The 16,676-nt window shown below is 51.4% G+C and overlaps 2 protein-coding genes across 6 annotated transcripts in view; both read left to right on the forward strand.

The window, feature by feature from the left end:
• METAP1D (methionyl aminopeptidase type 1D, mitochondrial) overlaps window positions 1-4,660 on the forward strand; it is a 71,371-nt gene extending 66,711 nt beyond the window's left edge. For 3 of the 4 annotated variants that reach the window (XM_014846580.3, XM_070508103.1, XM_070508102.1), the window contains 4 exons: window positions 1,640-1,737; window positions 3,069-3,116; window positions 3,997-4,075; window positions 4,219-4,660. In XM_014846580.3, the coding sequence (XP_014702066.3) occupies window positions 1,640-1,737; window positions 3,069-3,116; window positions 3,997-4,075; window positions 4,219-4,297 (304 nt within the window). In that variant the 3' untranslated portion in view covers window positions 4,298-4,660. The remainder of the gene's footprint in view (window positions 1-1,639; window positions 1,738-3,068; window positions 3,117-3,996; window positions 4,076-4,218) is intronic. The other variant, XM_044768728.2, reaches the window with a different exon arrangement.
• Window positions 4,661-8,588: 3,928 nt separating this feature from the next.
• DLX1 (distal-less homeobox 1) lies at window positions 8,589-13,569 on the forward strand. 2 transcript variants are annotated; one of them, XM_014846578.3, is made up of 4 exons: window positions 8,589-8,736; window positions 9,172-9,850; window positions 10,514-10,713; window positions 11,862-13,569. In XM_014846578.3, the coding sequence occupies exons 2-4, from the start codon at window positions 9,538-9,540 to the stop codon at window positions 12,114-12,116; spliced, it is 768 nt and encodes a 255-aa protein (XP_014702064.1). In that variant the 5' UTR covers window positions 8,589-8,736; window positions 9,172-9,537; the 3' UTR covers window positions 12,117-13,569. The 2 variants fall into 2 exon arrangements, with proteins under 2 accessions (XP_014702064.1, XP_070364205.1); XM_070508104.1 differs by having other exon boundaries at window positions 8,646-8,740.
• Window positions 13,570-16,676: the final 3,107 nt, after the last annotated feature.

Raw genomic sequence — 16,676 nt, forward strand, 5'->3', positions numbered from 1 at the left:
AAAAAACCAAAACTTTTTTTTTTAAGAAAAGAAATTAGGAGAACAGTTTGTATTCAGTGCTCTCAGAATTGTTGAGGTTTGTTGAGACTGAAGTGACATAATTTACAGGTTTAGGTAGAACCTATTCTTGTAAAAAAAAATCTAGATTATTATATCTTATTTAATAATCTCTCTTCCACCCTCTATCCACTCTCTATCCTCAGTTTCTATTCAAAAATTGTGTAGTGCAAATAGAAACACCTTGGAAAAGTTGTTATACCTCCTGCCCAAAGTGCAAAGACACACAGAAATAACCATAACCATAAAGTACCATTTAAGAGATAAAAATGTTGACTTTTATCGTTTTTGTCCTCAGCACATGCATATCTTACTTATTTCTGCACTATCACTTACGTGAATTAACTCTGAATGAGAGGCTGCCTATCTGCTGTATAAACTATATAAATATATATATAAAGTGACATCCTGGTTAAGTGAAGATATTTTACAGATCTAGAGATGAAGGTTAAAAATGTTTGAAGAAAAGTACATTGACATAAATGCTCATAAAGATGCTGGCTAAACACCCTTGAGTTCATGTTAAACTAAACCAAGGGTCTGTTGAAAACTAGTTTGAGATTTAAGAACTTTGGTTTTGTTAAGAACTTAAATAGTGATCCTGTAAATCCCAATAATTGTTATATTTAAGGTTAAGGCACTATGCCCTTCACCCACATAAAAATATAAATTGTTAATGGTATATGTGTTCTTGTCTTTCTGGTGCTCCCGGAAGTAAACACGTGCACCTGATTCCAAAAACAACTTCTTAACCTTGTAGGTGAAGATTTTAGGATTGGAGTCATTGTTCCAGATTTTATTTACATACATGGAATAGATGGAACCCCCAAAATTTGCATATAGAGATAACAACTGAAACATTAAGAATTGGGAATCACAATACTAGCTTCTCTTAAGCATCACCGTGATTAAAATTATGAATAATTTGATAAAATTATGAATAATTTGATAAAATTATGAATTTTGTTAATGGTGTCGGTCTTGAGTGGAAATCCCAAATGATCACAAAGTTTTGGAGTGTTTCAAGAATATTGACAAAGCAGATTTGACCTTGTGAGTGTGCCTGTTTGTAAAATGTATAATGTTTTGAAATAGACTAGAATAAGAGAACTATAAAAGTAGGAAGTCACATTTCTAGATTGTAAATTTTTCTCTTTTTGGTTTCTAAATCAGTAGTAATTTGCACAGTGTTTTTGTGAAACCCCATGCAAACCAGGCAGGTTTTTATGATGTGCATTCTGTGCACATGTATCTTGGTTATATTGATCTCTATATCTGTGTGTCCACATTCATTTGTTGTGTAGAAGTGGCCTTCTTTACATGCTGTACTAAGGTAAATGAAATAAATGACTGTGTTAGATACATACTTTTTTTTTTTCATTTATCCAGAGGGAATTGTTACAAGTAATGGAAAAAATTTAAATTATTCCAGAATAATGAAAACATATTGTTTTTATCTGACTCTAAACATAACTGATTTTTTTTTCTTTTCCAGCATATTTTACAGTGACTTTGTTTTATCTATGTATGTATTCAAAACTTACCTAATTTAATTGAATATTTTGTTTGGTTACCTTTAAAGCCACATAACTCATCAGAATGGTTTGCAAGTCTGTCCACATTTTGTGGGACATGGGATAGGATCTTACTTTCATGGACATCCAGAAATTTGGCATCATGGTAAGAAAGTTAATTTGAGAGCTGTTTATTGAATGGAATCAGGATAAGGCAGTTTTGTTCCTGAGGCTCTGCCTCTAACTTTGGTTCCACATTGTTATCCTTTTGTGTATATATATGTGTGGGTGTTGGCATGGGGGGGGGTCTACTTAATCATAACCTGCACATTATTGTGTTACTGGATTAGAGCCTAGCAGTTTCAATCTCAAAATAAGGTTTACTTTGCTTTTTGTCTTCTCCCAAAGGGTGATAACTGGAAGGTATAGGGGATATTTGTCTAGAAAAAGTTACTGAAAACAAAATACCGCTGCATCAGGGTCCCAGCAGCATGCACACATCACTGTTGTCTGTTTGCCTTTTTCTGCCCGCTTCTCTAACCGCCGACTGTTGTGGTTAAACTTCATTACATCCTACACCGTGTTGACAGCTGATGTATTTAGCAGCGTGTACTCTTTAGTGATTTTTAGATTGTACCCACCCTTGTGTGCCTTCCCCAGAACCTCCTGTTTTTCACTGCCTGTGGGCACCCTACAGTGAGAGGCAAGTGTGGGCCAGAAGGGGTGGGGGAATTTGCGTAGGGTAGGAGGCAGTTCCGTGGAGTGCCCCCAAAGAGGGGTGCACACCTGGACAGGGACTAAAGGAAAGTTGGTCCTGGGGCCTTGACCTGAGTGCTTGGGGTGGGAGCAGTTTCTGGAGGAACTACTGCCTGGAACCCATTCCCTGGAAGATCCCTGGAGACAGGGCAGGTCAGAACTCCCTTTGGGCCAAAGAGCCCCTCCTGAAGCAGCTCAGAAGGGTCCAGGCAGGGGCGTAGAAAGTGCCTCTCCGGCATATGCCCCAGCCAGCACCAACACTTGGAGTTGTTGGAAGTCACCCTTGTCCTTGCCTCCTACTCCGTCTGACACCCCAAGTGGCTGCCTTCCCTTTGCATCAGTTCCCCAAGATGTCTTTCTCTTTAGGGTGGAGTTGGGGGCAAGGCCCAGGACTCAGTGAAGCCAGGAGAGCTTGCAGCAAGTGGCCAGGGGACGGTGGAGGTGGGGAGCGAGACAGGTGTCTAAAACCCCCAGGCTGCCCCTGCTAGGCCTTGGTGCACATTCCTCAGGGGCCTTGACCCCAAGCCCAGAAAATGCAAAGGCTGTGGCCCAGGAGCCCTGTGTTTAGCCCCTGGGTGCTAGCCACCACCCAGGAGTCTAGAAACCTCCATCCTTCCTTCCACCCTAAAAGAAATAAAATTAGCAAGTTTTGGGAGCAGCCCAACCCCTCTCATTGTGTTTCTCTCTGTCCTCTCCAATTCCCATTCCCACTCCCTTTCCCCCATGTGTTTTGTTTTGCAGCGAATGACAGCGATCTACTCATGGAGGAGGGAATGGCATTCACCATAGGTCAGTGCCCACCTCCTCTTCAGAGAGCAGTGGCTCCCAGGGCAGAAGCAACCACGCTGGCCTAGGCCAGGCAGTCCCGTGAAGGACTAATAAAGCCAATCAGTGTAATGAAATAATTCAGATGCATACTAAATCTGATTAAATAATATCCTCGAGCCCCATCTTCCTAAATCAGATACTTACTGACACATTTAGGAGACGGCAGCTGTCCAACCTCTAATTCTGTTACCAGCGTAATGTGGTGTTCGGTTTTTTTGTTTTTGTGGGGTTTTTTTTTTTTTCATTAACACCCAGTAACTAGAGACGATTATGTCCCTTGCTTCCTGACAGCAAGTGGCGTGTACTCTCTGGCGGCCCATTCCTGGCTGAACATGTGATTGGTGTCACCACCAAATTCCAATCACCTGAGACCCTGAAGGCATCATGTTTCTGACTGTGGGACTTAATGGAGAAGCAATTAGAGTGAAATAAGAAAATTGTTATTTGCTGATTAATGAACATTTAGAGCATGTTTTAAAAATTCAAATATTTTTAAAAACTGACTGGTATTTATAAGAGGGACTGGTGTTTGGGTGGTTATTATCCACGGGGTCCTAATTAAGCCTTGATTAAAATGCCCTTTTTTCTCTAAAAAATTATGAACTAGACAACTTCATACATTTTTGAATGCCGTAGCATTTCCTCTCCCTACTGTTTAGTTTGTAGTATACTATGTAAGCAACATCAATTATCAGCCCTTCGCGAGCTGACAACATGAACCCGTGGGGGGAGCACTTGGGAGGAGGGAGGAGAGCCTTATTCTCTTTTTTGATAATCAGCCTAAACAATGTTTGACAAGAAGCTGATTAGATGACTGTAGTAAATATTTTCCCTCTTACAGAGCCAATCATAACCGAGGGATCCCCTGAATTCAAGGTCCTGGAGGATGCATGGACCGCGGTCTCTCTGGACAATCAAAGGTGCTTGCTTTCTGCCCCGTTGCGTTTAAATTGTGCGGGGAGGGAAGGTTGGTCCGACGGCGACGACGCTGGTGCTGGCGAGCTGCTGCTCCCGGCCCCGCCGGCGCTCGCGCGCGCCCTGACCGCTGCCCTGCGCATTTCAGGTCCGCCCAGTTCGAGCACACAATTCTCATCACGTCGGGGGGCGCGCAGATCCTGACCCAACTGCCCCACGAGGCCTGAGGAGCGGCCCGGAGGTCGCAGAGGCCGGGCGCCTTTTTTCCTAAATTGCTGAAATCCAGCTGGAGAACTTTTAGAAGAAACAGGCGAACGGCAGGTCGCGCACTAACCTACCTAGCACCTAGTAGCGTCTCGGAAAAAGCCAGCGGGGATTGGGGGCATTTGGGGACTCAGATCCGAAACCCTGCCTTGGACCTGCGGCTTCGGAGAGACGCCTCCGGGCGCCTGGCTCGGCTTCCCAGCGCGGGAAATGCTTCTGGAGCGAAATGGGGACGCCCTCGTTTGGAAGACGAGGGGTTCCTAGAGATGAATGGTTTTCTTTCCCTTGTCTTGACTCTGCCCAAGTAAAAAGCTTTCACCTCTTAACCCCATTGTGTCTGCGCTCCTTGCGTCTCTGACAGGTACTAGGGGAGAAAGTAGGTGGTTAATTTTTTGAGTCTCTGAACTTTTCACACGCGCGCGCGCCAAGAAAAACTCGAGCCCAGCTGTTGAGCTGGGAATTTTTAAAGTCTCTTTTTTCCCCCTTGTGGATCCCACATTGGCCGGCCTCGAGGGCTCTCAAAGAGGCCGGCTGCCCCCAGCCCTTCCGGTTCTTTCCCCTGCATAGCTGCTCTGCGATGAAAAGATTAACTTGCGAATGGAGGAGTTGGTTACAAACATTTCTTTGCATGTGGACCCTGGGCCTGGCCCTTCTGCTGGGCTTGATCAATCCAAAAACGTTCCGAGTCCCCTGCGGCTCCTCCTCCTCCTCCTCCAGAGGTTACTTTTAAGAACACCCCCCACCCCCACCCCGCCGCCCCATGCTAGACCGTTTTTTGCACTACGAGTTGGCGCCTCCGCCCCTTCCGCCCAGATGTGAACAGTCTCGGCCGATCTAGCCCTTAAACTGACCTCTCCCCATACTGGCCCTCTTCCGAGCCGAGCTCACGCGCTGGAGACCCAGAGGATTCCACTATGAGGACATAGGGGAACTTTTGACAGCAAGGGCCTAATCAGCCGAGATTGGAGCGCGTTTCACTCTGGTGCGGTTCTGCCCGCCCGCAGCTCAACCTGCTTCAGAAGCAAGAAATCCAAGGGCCCGCATTCTATTCCTGCCCAGAGTACCCTCCCTTCCCTTGCACGCTCCCTAGGACCTGTTCACACCTGGATCCAGGTGGGAGAGGGGTTGGGTCTCTAGCAGGCCACGTAGAAAGTAGTCCCTCTCCCGTCATGATTTTTGGAATAAGTCCAGTGAGGGTGTCCGGGCGTCAATGGTTGTGCTGACTCCCGTTTCTACTAAAGCGGGTTTTGCAAAGTTGCCACCCACTAAATATAGCTTGGGATCTAGAGCGCCAAGGAAACATGGGCACCTGTAGCTGCCTTGACAGATGGACTCTGTGATGGAGACCCAAGAGGCAGCTCGTCTTTGTGACACTCAGAGTGGAGGGGAAAGAGATGGGAAACTGAGGCCAATGAGCACGCCTGACAAACTGGCTAGTTCGAGCTTCTCCCTGAATTTGTCTTCCCTCCTGACCACCTCCCTTTCTCTGCGTCCAGGTATGTAGAATCCGGACAGAGGTGATTCCGATTCTAGTGGATCTGAGAGCTGGAGAGGACGAGGGAGGGGTTGAGATTTACAAGGTCCGTAGAAAAACTTCTGAGGTGCTCAAGAGTTGGCCACCCAAAGGCCTAAATACTGAGGCTGCTGCCCCGGAACAATCCGGATTATCTAGAGGGGAACAAGGCCCAGATGCCCTTAGGAGAGGTTTGCCGGAGAATGACTTCACTTCTCTCCTAGAGCAATCTCATTGCAACAGTTAGCCCCGTATCTTATCTACGGATCAGTTGACTCCGAGGTTCCCCAAGAATATTTTTATTAGGACCACCGGATCTTATCAACCACTAGGATAACATATTGATTGTGCAGCAATTATTCCGAGATGGAGGTATTTATGGGGCAGGCTTATAATCCCATTTGTGAAAGCAACTAACCTAAAGTTTAAACATCATACATACATATATATGTATAGATACCAGCACCAGCCAATACTTAGCAGCTCCATAGAAAACTGACTTGAATTAGAACGAACTCCGTTTAACACGCTTTGAAGATAAGTTAGGAAGTAGATTTTAAAATACTTTGTCCACGCCCCCTACCCCTCACCGCCGGCTGAACTGGCCCCAAATCTCACCCAGGGCTGCCGGGATTCCAACCCACGCGTGGCTACGGCTAACACCACCACGCGCCCCGTCTTGTGGTGTCTACAACAGGTTCTACTCGGAATCCGGACTCTCAGGATGAATGGGAGAGTTTTGTCTTCTCTCAAAGTTGGGACAGGCAAAGATCTAAGTAAGCCGGCATTTCGGAACAGGTGTCCCCAGTGGGTGGGAGGGATCCACTCTAGGTTCAGAGAGATACGATCGCACATTGAGAGCTAGTCAAGGCCGGGCGTCTCCGTGCCCGAGGGCACCGGCTCAGCCGCCCCTCCCCAGACGTGCTTCTCTGGAGCTAAGAAATAATTTCGGAGCGTATGTATTTCCTCGCCCACGTCTAATTCATTTCTAAAATAAGCAAGGCTCTGAAACCATTTCCCAAGGGGGCACGTGCACGTCCTTTGTTCCCCGGACCCAACTCCGTCCCCCGCGCTGCGAAAGGCTTGGATCCCCCCACCAGATGTGGACTGACGGAGGGTTCTGGAGACCATCGTGACTTGCGGCTGTTTCTCTCCCCTTCCCCCACCCTTCAGTTCCCTGGAATAAACTGGCCCTGGGCGGCCCAGCCGTCGGGTTTTCCTCCTGAGCACCGGGAGTCGCCAGCCCTGCTTCCCTCGGTCCCAACCCCGACCCCGCGCCAGCTGCCGCGATCACTTACGTGGGCAGGGCCCGCGAGGCGCGCGCAGGAGACCAGGGGCCCGGGCGGCATCCGTGCTGCTGTGCAGGGAGCACTGCACCGCACTCCACACCCCAAAACAGGCGCTAGGAAGGAGCAATTAAAACCACAAGTGCAACAAGGAAATCAAGAGGAGTCCAGCGGCTCCGGGAGTTGTCTGGTGGCGGAGTCATTAGCTGGTTGTTGCTACAAAGCCTCACCGTGTGGTTCGGTGATTAAGGAAAAAAAAATCTTTTAAACGTTGGCAAACCCGTTATTGGTTTGGAGGATTGGGTTTTGCTTCTTTTTTTTTTTTTTTGCTTTTGTTTTTCTTTTTGCTCCAACCACGCTGCCTGAAATGTTTCTACCCCCAACGTCGTGCCCTTAAACCAAAGGAGAGGAATTCCGTGGGCAGCAGCTGCTGCTACAGAAGTTAAAAAAGAGAGAAGCCCCTTCCACTAATATCTGTAACGACAGTACCGATGTAATTTGTTTTGAATGTTCGTTTTTATTGGTGTTCCCTCTGCCAAAATGTGCTTGATTACAGAGGTTTGTCCTGTGATCGTTGCGCACTCCAGACAGGGGAAGGTGCATCGACGAAGGTTCAGCTCAGGCCAGATCAAATCCAGGGCTGTTTAACGCTGAAAGGCTGCATGTTGCTATTAGTGTTAAATATATGGCTAATTATGCGTATGAAAATTAAACATCAGTGTTATGCTAATGGGGCGCCTTCAGCTGCGGATCCGAGCACTTGAGACTACCATTTAATCAAATGAATCAGTAACTAATACATCTGCACGTGTGAACTTTCACAAGATCATTTCCCCGTTCCCGTCACACCGCTAAATTATGAAAGAAATAATTATCAACACTTCCTAATTACCTAACAAAGTAATTTGGGATTCGCCGTGGGGCTGGCAGGACCGGGAACCGACAGCCCCTCGCAGCCAGCGTGGTGCGCCACGCCTCGCGGAGGTGGCTGTGTGGTGGTGGCGGCGGGGGGCTTTTGTACGCTTTTCTGTACCTAGAGCCCCAGAAGACAGAAGGCGCCGTGGCGGCTTTTGCCTCCACCAGTCCTGCCCCCAGGCTCAGTGGCACCTGCTTTGACCATTGGAGATGAGGAGGATCCTGGGCAACAATGAGAGACACGTCTACACACGGATATGCGAGCCTATCACTGGCCTTGTTTTGCCGCGGGTTTCGGTGCCCCCCAGGACTCCTAAACCCCGGGTACTCTCGCCAGACCCCAGGAGGCCGGAAAATGACCACTTGGCGTCCTCGCCTCAAGCAGAACTGAGCCCGCCGGCTCCTCGGCCCCACGCTGCGCCGCGCCCTTGGGGCGAGTGAACCCCGGGCGCTCGGCGCAGAGGGAGTGGAGAGGGGAGGGGGAGGAGAAAGGTTGGGAGGGAAAGAGGGGGTGTGTTGGGGGGAGGGGGCGGTGCGGCCGCCTTTCCTGGGAGGAGAAGCGCGGGTTCCTGGCTCTCCGCGCTCACTGCTTTAATCAGACCAGTGCAGCCTCGAGCTGGAGTGGCCAGCTGGGCCTGGAGCAATGCGAGCGGGCCCCTGGGAGCGGTGTCGGCGGCGCGGCGGCCGAGTGAGTGAGTTCGCCCGGAGGGCCCCAAACCCGACCCCAGGGATGCGGAAGAGCGGACCCAGGCCAGGGAGGCGCCGCCAAGAGAGCGCTGGGCCAGGCACCAGACGTTCGGGAGGACTGCGCTCTGTTGCCCGCCTCCGGCGCCCCCCGGTGCGCGACTCTGCGCTGGGGAGGCCGCGGCCAGGCTTCAGAGCAGCCCTAGTTCGCGCCAGACCCGGCGGCGGCGGCTAGGAGAAGCAATGCCCGGGTCCCGGGTGTTGGGGGCAGGCGGAGGGTGGGGGTGGTAGAGGGGAGGGCGGCGGTGCCGAGACGCTGGTTGGTTTCTGGGAAGTAGGCGCGCTGGGGAGGCGGGAGGCTGCAGAATCGCGGGCCGCGGAGGTCCCGGCGCGGGCGCCGCAGCCCATTGTGCGCCCCACACGGCGCGCTCTGTTGCAGAGGAGCCCCGGCCGGGAAGCGTGGACGCGTCTCCCCCGAGGCCGGGCCGCCTCGCCCGCTCTAGTCCAGCGGAGCCGGAGCCCCTCGGACCAATCCCCGATGATTATGCAAGACAGCGGACCAATCAGCTCCGCCAGCTCATGAATATTTATGACCTTGGCTGAGTCAAAGCTTTGAAGCGAGTTTGGGGAGCTCCGCAGCATCATGCTTAGACTTTTCAAAGAGACAAACTCCATTTTCTTATGAATGGAAAGTGAAAACCCCTGTTCCGCTTAAATTGGGTTCCTTCCTGTCCTGAGAAACATAGAGACCCCCAAAAGGGAAGCAGAGGAGAGAGAGACCCACACCCAGACCCCGCGAGAAGAGATGACCATGACCACCATGCCAGAAAGTCTCAACAGCCCCGTGTCGGGCAAGGCGGTGTTTATGGAGTTTGGGCCGCCCAACCAGCAAATGTCTCCTTCTCCCATGTCCCACGGGCACTACTCCATGCACTGTTTACACTCGGCGGGCCATTCGCAGCCCGACGGCGCCTACAGCTCGGCCTCGTCTTTCTCCCGACCGCTGGGCTACCCCTACGTCAACTCGGTCAGCAGCCACGCGTCCAGCCCCTACATCAGTTCGGTGCAGTCCTACCCGGGCAGCGCCAGCCTCGCCCAGAGCCGCCTGGAGGACCCAGGTACGTGCGCCTGCCGGGGAAAGGGAGAGGAAGAGGTACAGGGGAGAGAGGGAGGGGGAGAGAGAGAGAAAGGAGGGAGAGGAGGGGAGAGAGGTAGGGTGGGGGTGGGGAGGGCTCCGGAGCCGTGGAGGTTTCGGGTATCCGTCTGTGGATCCTTGTCATAACGAAGAAATTTTTTTAAAAATCCATCCAACTTGCGGCTATTCAGCAAAGAATAAATCCGAGTGCGTCCCCTGGCACTGGCTGGGCCTCTGGGCGGCTCAGTGCGCAGAGCACACAATGCCCCGCTGGAAAACAGAAACCCACATGTGCACGTATTAGTCTCGGTAATTATTTATTGCGTAGCGCTATAAACAATGTATGCAATTAAGGGTAATTAAACCTCAACTACCGCCTGCAAAAATAGCAAACTTTCCCTGCAAAGGCAGGAGCTGCGCTCCTGGGAACTGCCCCAGGGAGCTTAGAGCGGCCTGGGTCGGGCCCTCGGACTCTGCGGGACCCTTTCCTGGCTTTCGGAGTTTCTTGAGCGTTCTCTCTCCGGGTCCTGCCTCCGCCACCCCTCGGTAGCTACTCGCCCACAGCCCTCCCCACCCCCCGCCCCACCCCCGTCATGAACAACTGTCCCTCGCATTAACAACGGCCCCGCTTCTGCTGTCCCTCCAGGGGCTGACTCCGAGAAGAGCACGGTGGTGGAAGGCGGTGAAGTACGTTTCAATGGGAAGGGGAAAAAGATCCGCAAACCCAGGACGATTTATTCCAGTTTGCAGTTGCAGGCTTTGAACCGGAGGTTCCAGCAAACTCAGTACCTAGCTCTGCCCGAGAGGGCGGAGCTCGCGGCCTCCTTGGGACTCACGCAGACGCAGGTACCTCGCGGCTGCCCCTCGGTCGTGCAGGCGTCCCGCCGCCGGCCTGCGCCCGGAGCTTCATTTCTTGCTCTGGCCTCAGGGTCGGGGAGTGCGTGCGTGTGTGCGTGCGTGCATGCATGTGTGTCCGCCACCCCTGGCTCTCCCAGCGCCCCTCTTTCCTCCCTCGTTCTCTCTGCCCTGGCTCTGTCGCTGCGCTCTGTACTCCGCGCTGCCTCCCGGTCCTTCGTCCCTGGACAATCTGATTAGGGCGCAGGAAGGATTTCCCTAGACGTTTTGTTTGGGGACTCTGAGGTCACACGTGCCCGAACAACTGGAACAATAGACTCGGGGCTTAATCCCTTCTTTGCCTTAAAAATGTGTGACTAATCACTCAGGGCCTGGGCCCGAGCCTCCGTCTCCCTCCTCCTCCCCCACCTCCTCCTCACCAGGTTGGGCTGGGGGTGGTCCCGGAATATCCTCTCCTCCGCTCTCTCACCTCCCAAGTCCCATACCCTGGAGGCGAAACGGGACCTTCCTTCCCGGATTTCTCTAAGACTCCGGGGAGCCCACGGGCGTTCTGATCACGACTGGCGCGTGTTTCCAACATCCTGGCCAGGATTTGGAGCAGAGCTGGAAAGAGCAAACAGACGCTAAGGAAAAGTTGATTTAAGTTCATATGAAACGTTTAACAAAAACCCCGGGGCCTCCTCAGTCAGCCCCCAACTCACTCAAGGACAGAAAGGATGGCGCAAGGAGAAGGCGGGTCGCATTGCGAATAAATTTCCTCCACTCCATTCTTTTATTGATGTTCATATTGGAATTGAAGGCTTGATGTTGTGTAGGCGCTGCGTCTTCCCCAGACAATTGCCAGGGTCGGGCTGAGTCCCTGGCAGGTGAAGGCTTGGATCCCCGCTCGCCCCTCACCATCACACCCCCTGGCTCTGTAAGAGCTGCCCCTGCAGGCCACGGGCTGAGGCCGGTATTGGGGCCTCCAAGCGTTTGGTTCTTGCGGGGGCGGGGGGAACTCTGCTCCTCCAGCCAGTCTCGCCGGCAGCGAGGAGAGGGGGAGAATCCTCTCTCCGCTGTCCGATGGTCTCCGTATCTCCCCACCACCGCGGTAGGCACAACGTACCTAGCCCAAGTCACGTTGTTATCCGCTCTTACAGGTCAAGATCTGGTTCCAGAACAAACGCTCCAAGTTCAAGAAGCTGATGAAGCAGGGCGGGGCGGCTCTGGAGGGTAGCGCGCTGGCCAACGGCCGGGCGCTGTCTGCCGGCTCCCCGCCGGTGCCGCCTGGCTGGAACCCCAACTCCTCATCCGGGAAGGGCTCGGGCGGCAGCGCGGGCTCCTACATCCCCAGCTACACGTCGTGGTACCCCTCGGCGCACCAAGAAGCTATGCAGCAACCCCAGCTCATGTGAGGTTGCCCACCCGCCTCTGCCCGCCTCTTTCGCGTTTCCCGGTCCGGGCCACTCCCGCCTCCCGGTCCATCCACCCCGTCCGCGTGCCCTGGGCCCGGAGAAGGGCCCAGAGGGAAAGAAGAAGGAACAGGAAGGGCAGGACGCACGCTGCCTCCTCAGAGTCCCTCGCGGTCTGGACCGGCGACTTCCCTGGAGCCCACACCCTCGCCCGAACCCCGGCCCGGGCGGCGCGGTGACCGCAGAGAGCTCCCTCGGAGCGCAGGCGCAGCCGCCCGAGACAAGCCGGAGCAGCAAGGCGAGCCCGCTGGACCCGACCCACCGACCCTCAGCTGTGTGGGACTATCAGGAAAAAGCACCAATGTAGAAAAAGCAAAAGCTCTTTTTTGTCCTGTCCGTCTCTTGTCTCCTTTCGCTCTGTATCTGTGCGATGACGAAGTCAAGGTCCTCGTCTGTCCGCTGTCGTCATTCTGCGGCCTCTGAAAAAAGTCACCAGGTCAGAGGAGACGCGGTCCGCCGGGACGCCCAGTTCTGGATACTGGGACGTCGTGTCCTCTCGGACCCTTTCCTGGGGCTAACCATCTGTGTAGCTCCTTCTGGAATTGGGGGGAGCTGGAGGGAGGGGATTTTATTTATTGAGAAATGAACTTCTCCTGAGGCTGAATGTTGGCCAATTCACCGTTCTGTGGGGCGCGAGGAGCGCACGGTCCAAACGTACCGATTGCTTTAAACGCGCCCGGAAAAACGAATAAGGAGGGCTTGGTGACTTTTAACTTACACAGTAACTTTTGTAGTCGGCTGGTATGGAGAGGTTGGAGTCGAATGATTTGCATTTTTTTACATGTCCCGTATTATTTTAAAAAGAAAGACATGAAGCCAACACGATTTTCTCATCTCGGGAAGAACGCCTTGGTCGCTTTGCCTGGACGAGAAGGAAAATGCAATTCCCTCACTTGGGGAGAAAGAGAGAGGACCGGCGGGCAGCGGAGAGGAAACAGGCAGGGCGGGCGTTACTGCTCTAATGCCAGTGGGCTTTAAAGTAAGACAAAAGCAGCTTTACAACAATCCCCAGGGGCTCGACCACAGAATAATGCCAGTTGCCACGCTAAGCGCACAGTCTCCAGTGCAGGATCTAATCGCTGTACATATTATTATTGTTATTAATTATTATTGTTATTATTGTTCCGTAAACATGTTGCACAAGCTTAGCTTTTTTCCGTTCCGTTGTGTGTGGCTGTAAAACCTGAGGCTTTGTGAAATGAGAATCTTGACATTTGACTTGTGAAATTTGGAAAATGTGATCAATTGAAATCAACCGTGTTTTGTGTTCTCTATGTCAAAGTTTAGTTTTATATTGAGAATGTTAACTTATTGCTTTGTATCTTGGAAAAAAAAGACCTTTGTAAATAAGTTATAAAGTTTCTTTGAGACAGTAAAATTATGGTTTTGAGAAAGAGCTGCTGTCTGGTGTGCTGTGTGAGAGGGTGCTGGTGGCCAGGCTGGGCCCCCACCTCTGGGGACAGATAATGAAGGCACAAGACTCCTGGCTCCAGACCAGGATAAGGCACCGAGGCCTGCAAGGCTTCCTGACCCCCAAGGGGTCTGATCCCTAACTGGGTTAGAAGGCTGGTGGCAAGGGTCCCTGGGAAAGGGGATGAGGAACAGGTGTGGCCTGGCAGAGCCAGGGCTCAGGAACCAAAGGGGATATGAAGGCCAGCTGAGAGGAGATGAAAGCAGAGCTCAAAGGCAGCTGGCCTGTGAGATAGAGGGCCCCCGTGCCCGACCACCTCACGGGAGGCCTGGAAGCCCTGAAGCAGAGATACCCGGCTTTGCCCCTCGCCTCCGCCAGGATCTGGCCTCTTGGTTTCTGCTTGCCCGGAGGGCGAGGGATCCTGACGCGGAAAACACCCAGCCAGACGCCGGAAAGGGGCCGGAAGGACACGTCTATCAGGCTATTCCCCCAATCAATCAGTGAGCTCCGGGGGACAGTTCCAAGGCGCCACCCGGGCTTCTCCACAGCCACTCTCACCCACCCAGACCCATCCGCAACCAGAGGCCCATTCCCGCCTAAGAATCCCGGGCTTCTTTTTTTTTTTTTGGAGAAATAGAGGTGCCAAGGGAAAGACAGGTGGTTCCGCTGACTCGTTGGTACCAAAGAGCGGACCAAGTCAAGCCCCCAACCGCAGCCCGTCCCCCGCTTCGTCCTGGTCTCAAGCCCAGGCCTTTCAGGGGGCACCTCCAGTGGAACTGCTCTGCTGAGCTCGCTCCGGAAGAACGTGGGCTCTAAGTAGCTAGAACCAGCCTGGGTCCCTCCTCCGCCTAGCGGCCCTGAGCCTCTGCCCAGCCTTAACCCCAGACCCCGCAGCGAGCTGAGGAAGCTCCGGAAAGCTGCTGGCCCCAACGGGCTTCTTCCAGCGATTCCGGGCTTTGGGGGGCCTTTCGCAGCGCGCAGAGGGGAGCAGAGAGGGGAAGGTAGTGATCTGTGTTGTGACAAGAACCCATTTTTCAATTGGTGCTGGTGAAAGATCAGATGTGCCTGGCTCTTCCGACGCCCTTTGGGAAGGGGAGGGGAAGAGGCGGAGGGGGGCGATGAAGGGAGCTGAGGAGGTGGTAGTGAGGGATGGAGCCGGGGACCTCGAGGTCCCTCTGGGCCTAGGATTGGGGCTTTTCTTCTCCCGCAGGCCCCCAGAGCCTGGAGAAGTAATGCGGGAGATGGGACCTCGGAGACCAGGACTCGGCAGGGGACCGGCCTGGATGCTGAGAAAGGGAACTGATTTCCCAGGCTGGGCTCCTGCGCACGGGCAGGGACTTCCCTGGATTTGGTTTCCCCTGCGAGATGTGACTTTGCTAGCGGCGAGGTTTTGGCGGATTTCTCTCAGGCATCGAACCCGGGTACCCCAGATGGCAGCCAGGGCCCAAGGCCTGAAGCCACAGGCAAAATCTGTTTGGTCAAGCGGATTTTAATACTTTGAGATATTAGCTTATACTAATTTAATAATCTCTTGCTAACAGTTCAAATAGAGAAATTATTAGTTTTAGCTCAACAAAGGCGGTCTTTAGTTAGGCTCTATTATAATTATAAGCGGTTGTACTTTTAAAAAATGTTAATCTCAATATAGGCCTAATTAATGCTGCCTTGTTACTGACAAGTAGTTCATCAAATATCTGATTCAAAGATTTTCATAATGAGTATATTAATTAAACTATGAATAATCTAAAGGTGGTTATATTTAAACAATACCTCATTATAATGATTAAATACTGATTTCGAATATTATGTCTTAACAATTGTCACTTAGAAAACACAACCTTTCCTTATGTATGAGTCTGTAATGGCAAAATGCAATTTTGGGATTTTTTTCCCCTTGTTCAAAAAATGTGAACCTCATTTTAAAACACTTCTGAAATAGGTTACACACAGCTTAATGATTATCAAAATGACTCTTTTCTGCAAAAAAAGACCCCAAAGTGCGCATACAGCTGCAAACCCAAGAGGGTCAGCATCATTTCACTGTATTCTCTTCTTGATTACAAGCCGGGCCCATCAAACACAACATAATTACAGTAATTTCAGGTTTATTTATTCTAATGCAGTTTCCCCATCTCTCTGGTAATTATGAGCAATTTTTTCGCCCAGGGAATCTTTTTGCATTAACAAAAGAGATAACGCACTGAAAGCCAAATTTGCTGTGCATTGAGAAAAGGAAAAAAAAAAAAATCAAATAGGTGCGAGCTGCCATCTCTGCAATTCTCCGGTACCGGAGCCGGCAAATTGCTTGCAGGTGTATGGAGCAAGCTTGTCAATGGCCGGGCCTCCAAATTAGCAAATGCACAGCGTCGAAGTAATGAAGACAGACTTAGCAAAATTGCCAAACAACAGATACCTCTTTAATATCTTCTCTCACACACACTCGCTCTAAAAGGGGTAGGGGTGGGGGTGGAGGGGCAGAAGCAACAATCCCCAGTCCCTTCCTTGCTGGTCTTGGGTTTCACAAGTCTGGGACTGAGAGGTCCTGCAAGCAGTAGTCTAATTGTGGAAGAACTCGGTCCTCAGATCTAGGCAATGTTTTAAAAATATAAAATTGGAAACACGTTTATAGTTCACAGCTTTCTTCATTGGTTATTATGTTTTATTTTTGTTTCCTTCTTTTTGGGATGTGCACCTGGGCTGGGTCAGATGGCTCTTCAGCCTTCCCTATTCCACGCTAGTTTTGAGAGCCACAGAAGTTTTTAAATTCCCGCACCTATACGCACAGAAGTATGAATTTATTCTTAGAGTCGTTTGAGGTAGAAATTAACTAAATCTCTCCCCTTGAAGAAATGTTCAAATTTGTCACCTAAGGAAGGTAGTCTGGGTGCTGGATATAGAACCTGAGACACTTGAGGCCAAGAAAAGTGAGAGAAAAGAAGCAACCCAGGTCTCCAGCTGTTGTTTTTATCCTGCTATCCATCTCCTTCATTCTGTATCTTTAAAAACCGACTTCCGAATTCTCTAGTTTTTGCTATCCCACCGCCGGGGTTAAACATCCTGGAATCAAGGCTAAAGCGAACTTTTCTGCTCCC

This window comes from Equus asinus, chromosome 4, assembly GCF_041296235.1.
Source record: "Equus asinus isolate D_3611 breed Donkey chromosome 4, EquAss-T2T_v2, whole genome shotgun sequence".
Taxonomy (NCBI): domain Eukaryota; kingdom Metazoa; phylum Chordata; class Mammalia; order Perissodactyla; family Equidae; genus Equus; species Equus asinus.

What these genes read in the sequence shown, in the direction of transcription:
- DLX1 (XM_014846578.3), top strand. Translation starts at nt 9,538, where the DNA reads ATGACCATGACCACCATGCCAGAAAGTCTCAACAGCCCCGTGTCGGGC. An exon ending in GAGCCGCCTGGAGGACCCAG is followed by an intron (nt 9,851 to 10,513) that starts GTACGTGCGCCT and finishes CTGTCCCTCCAG; the next exon opens with GGGCTGACTCCGAGAAGAGC. An exon ending in TGGGACTCACGCAGACGCAG is followed by an intron (nt 10,714 to 11,861) that starts GTACCTCGCGGC and finishes CCGCTCTTACAG; the next exon opens with GTCAAGATCTGGTTCCAGAA.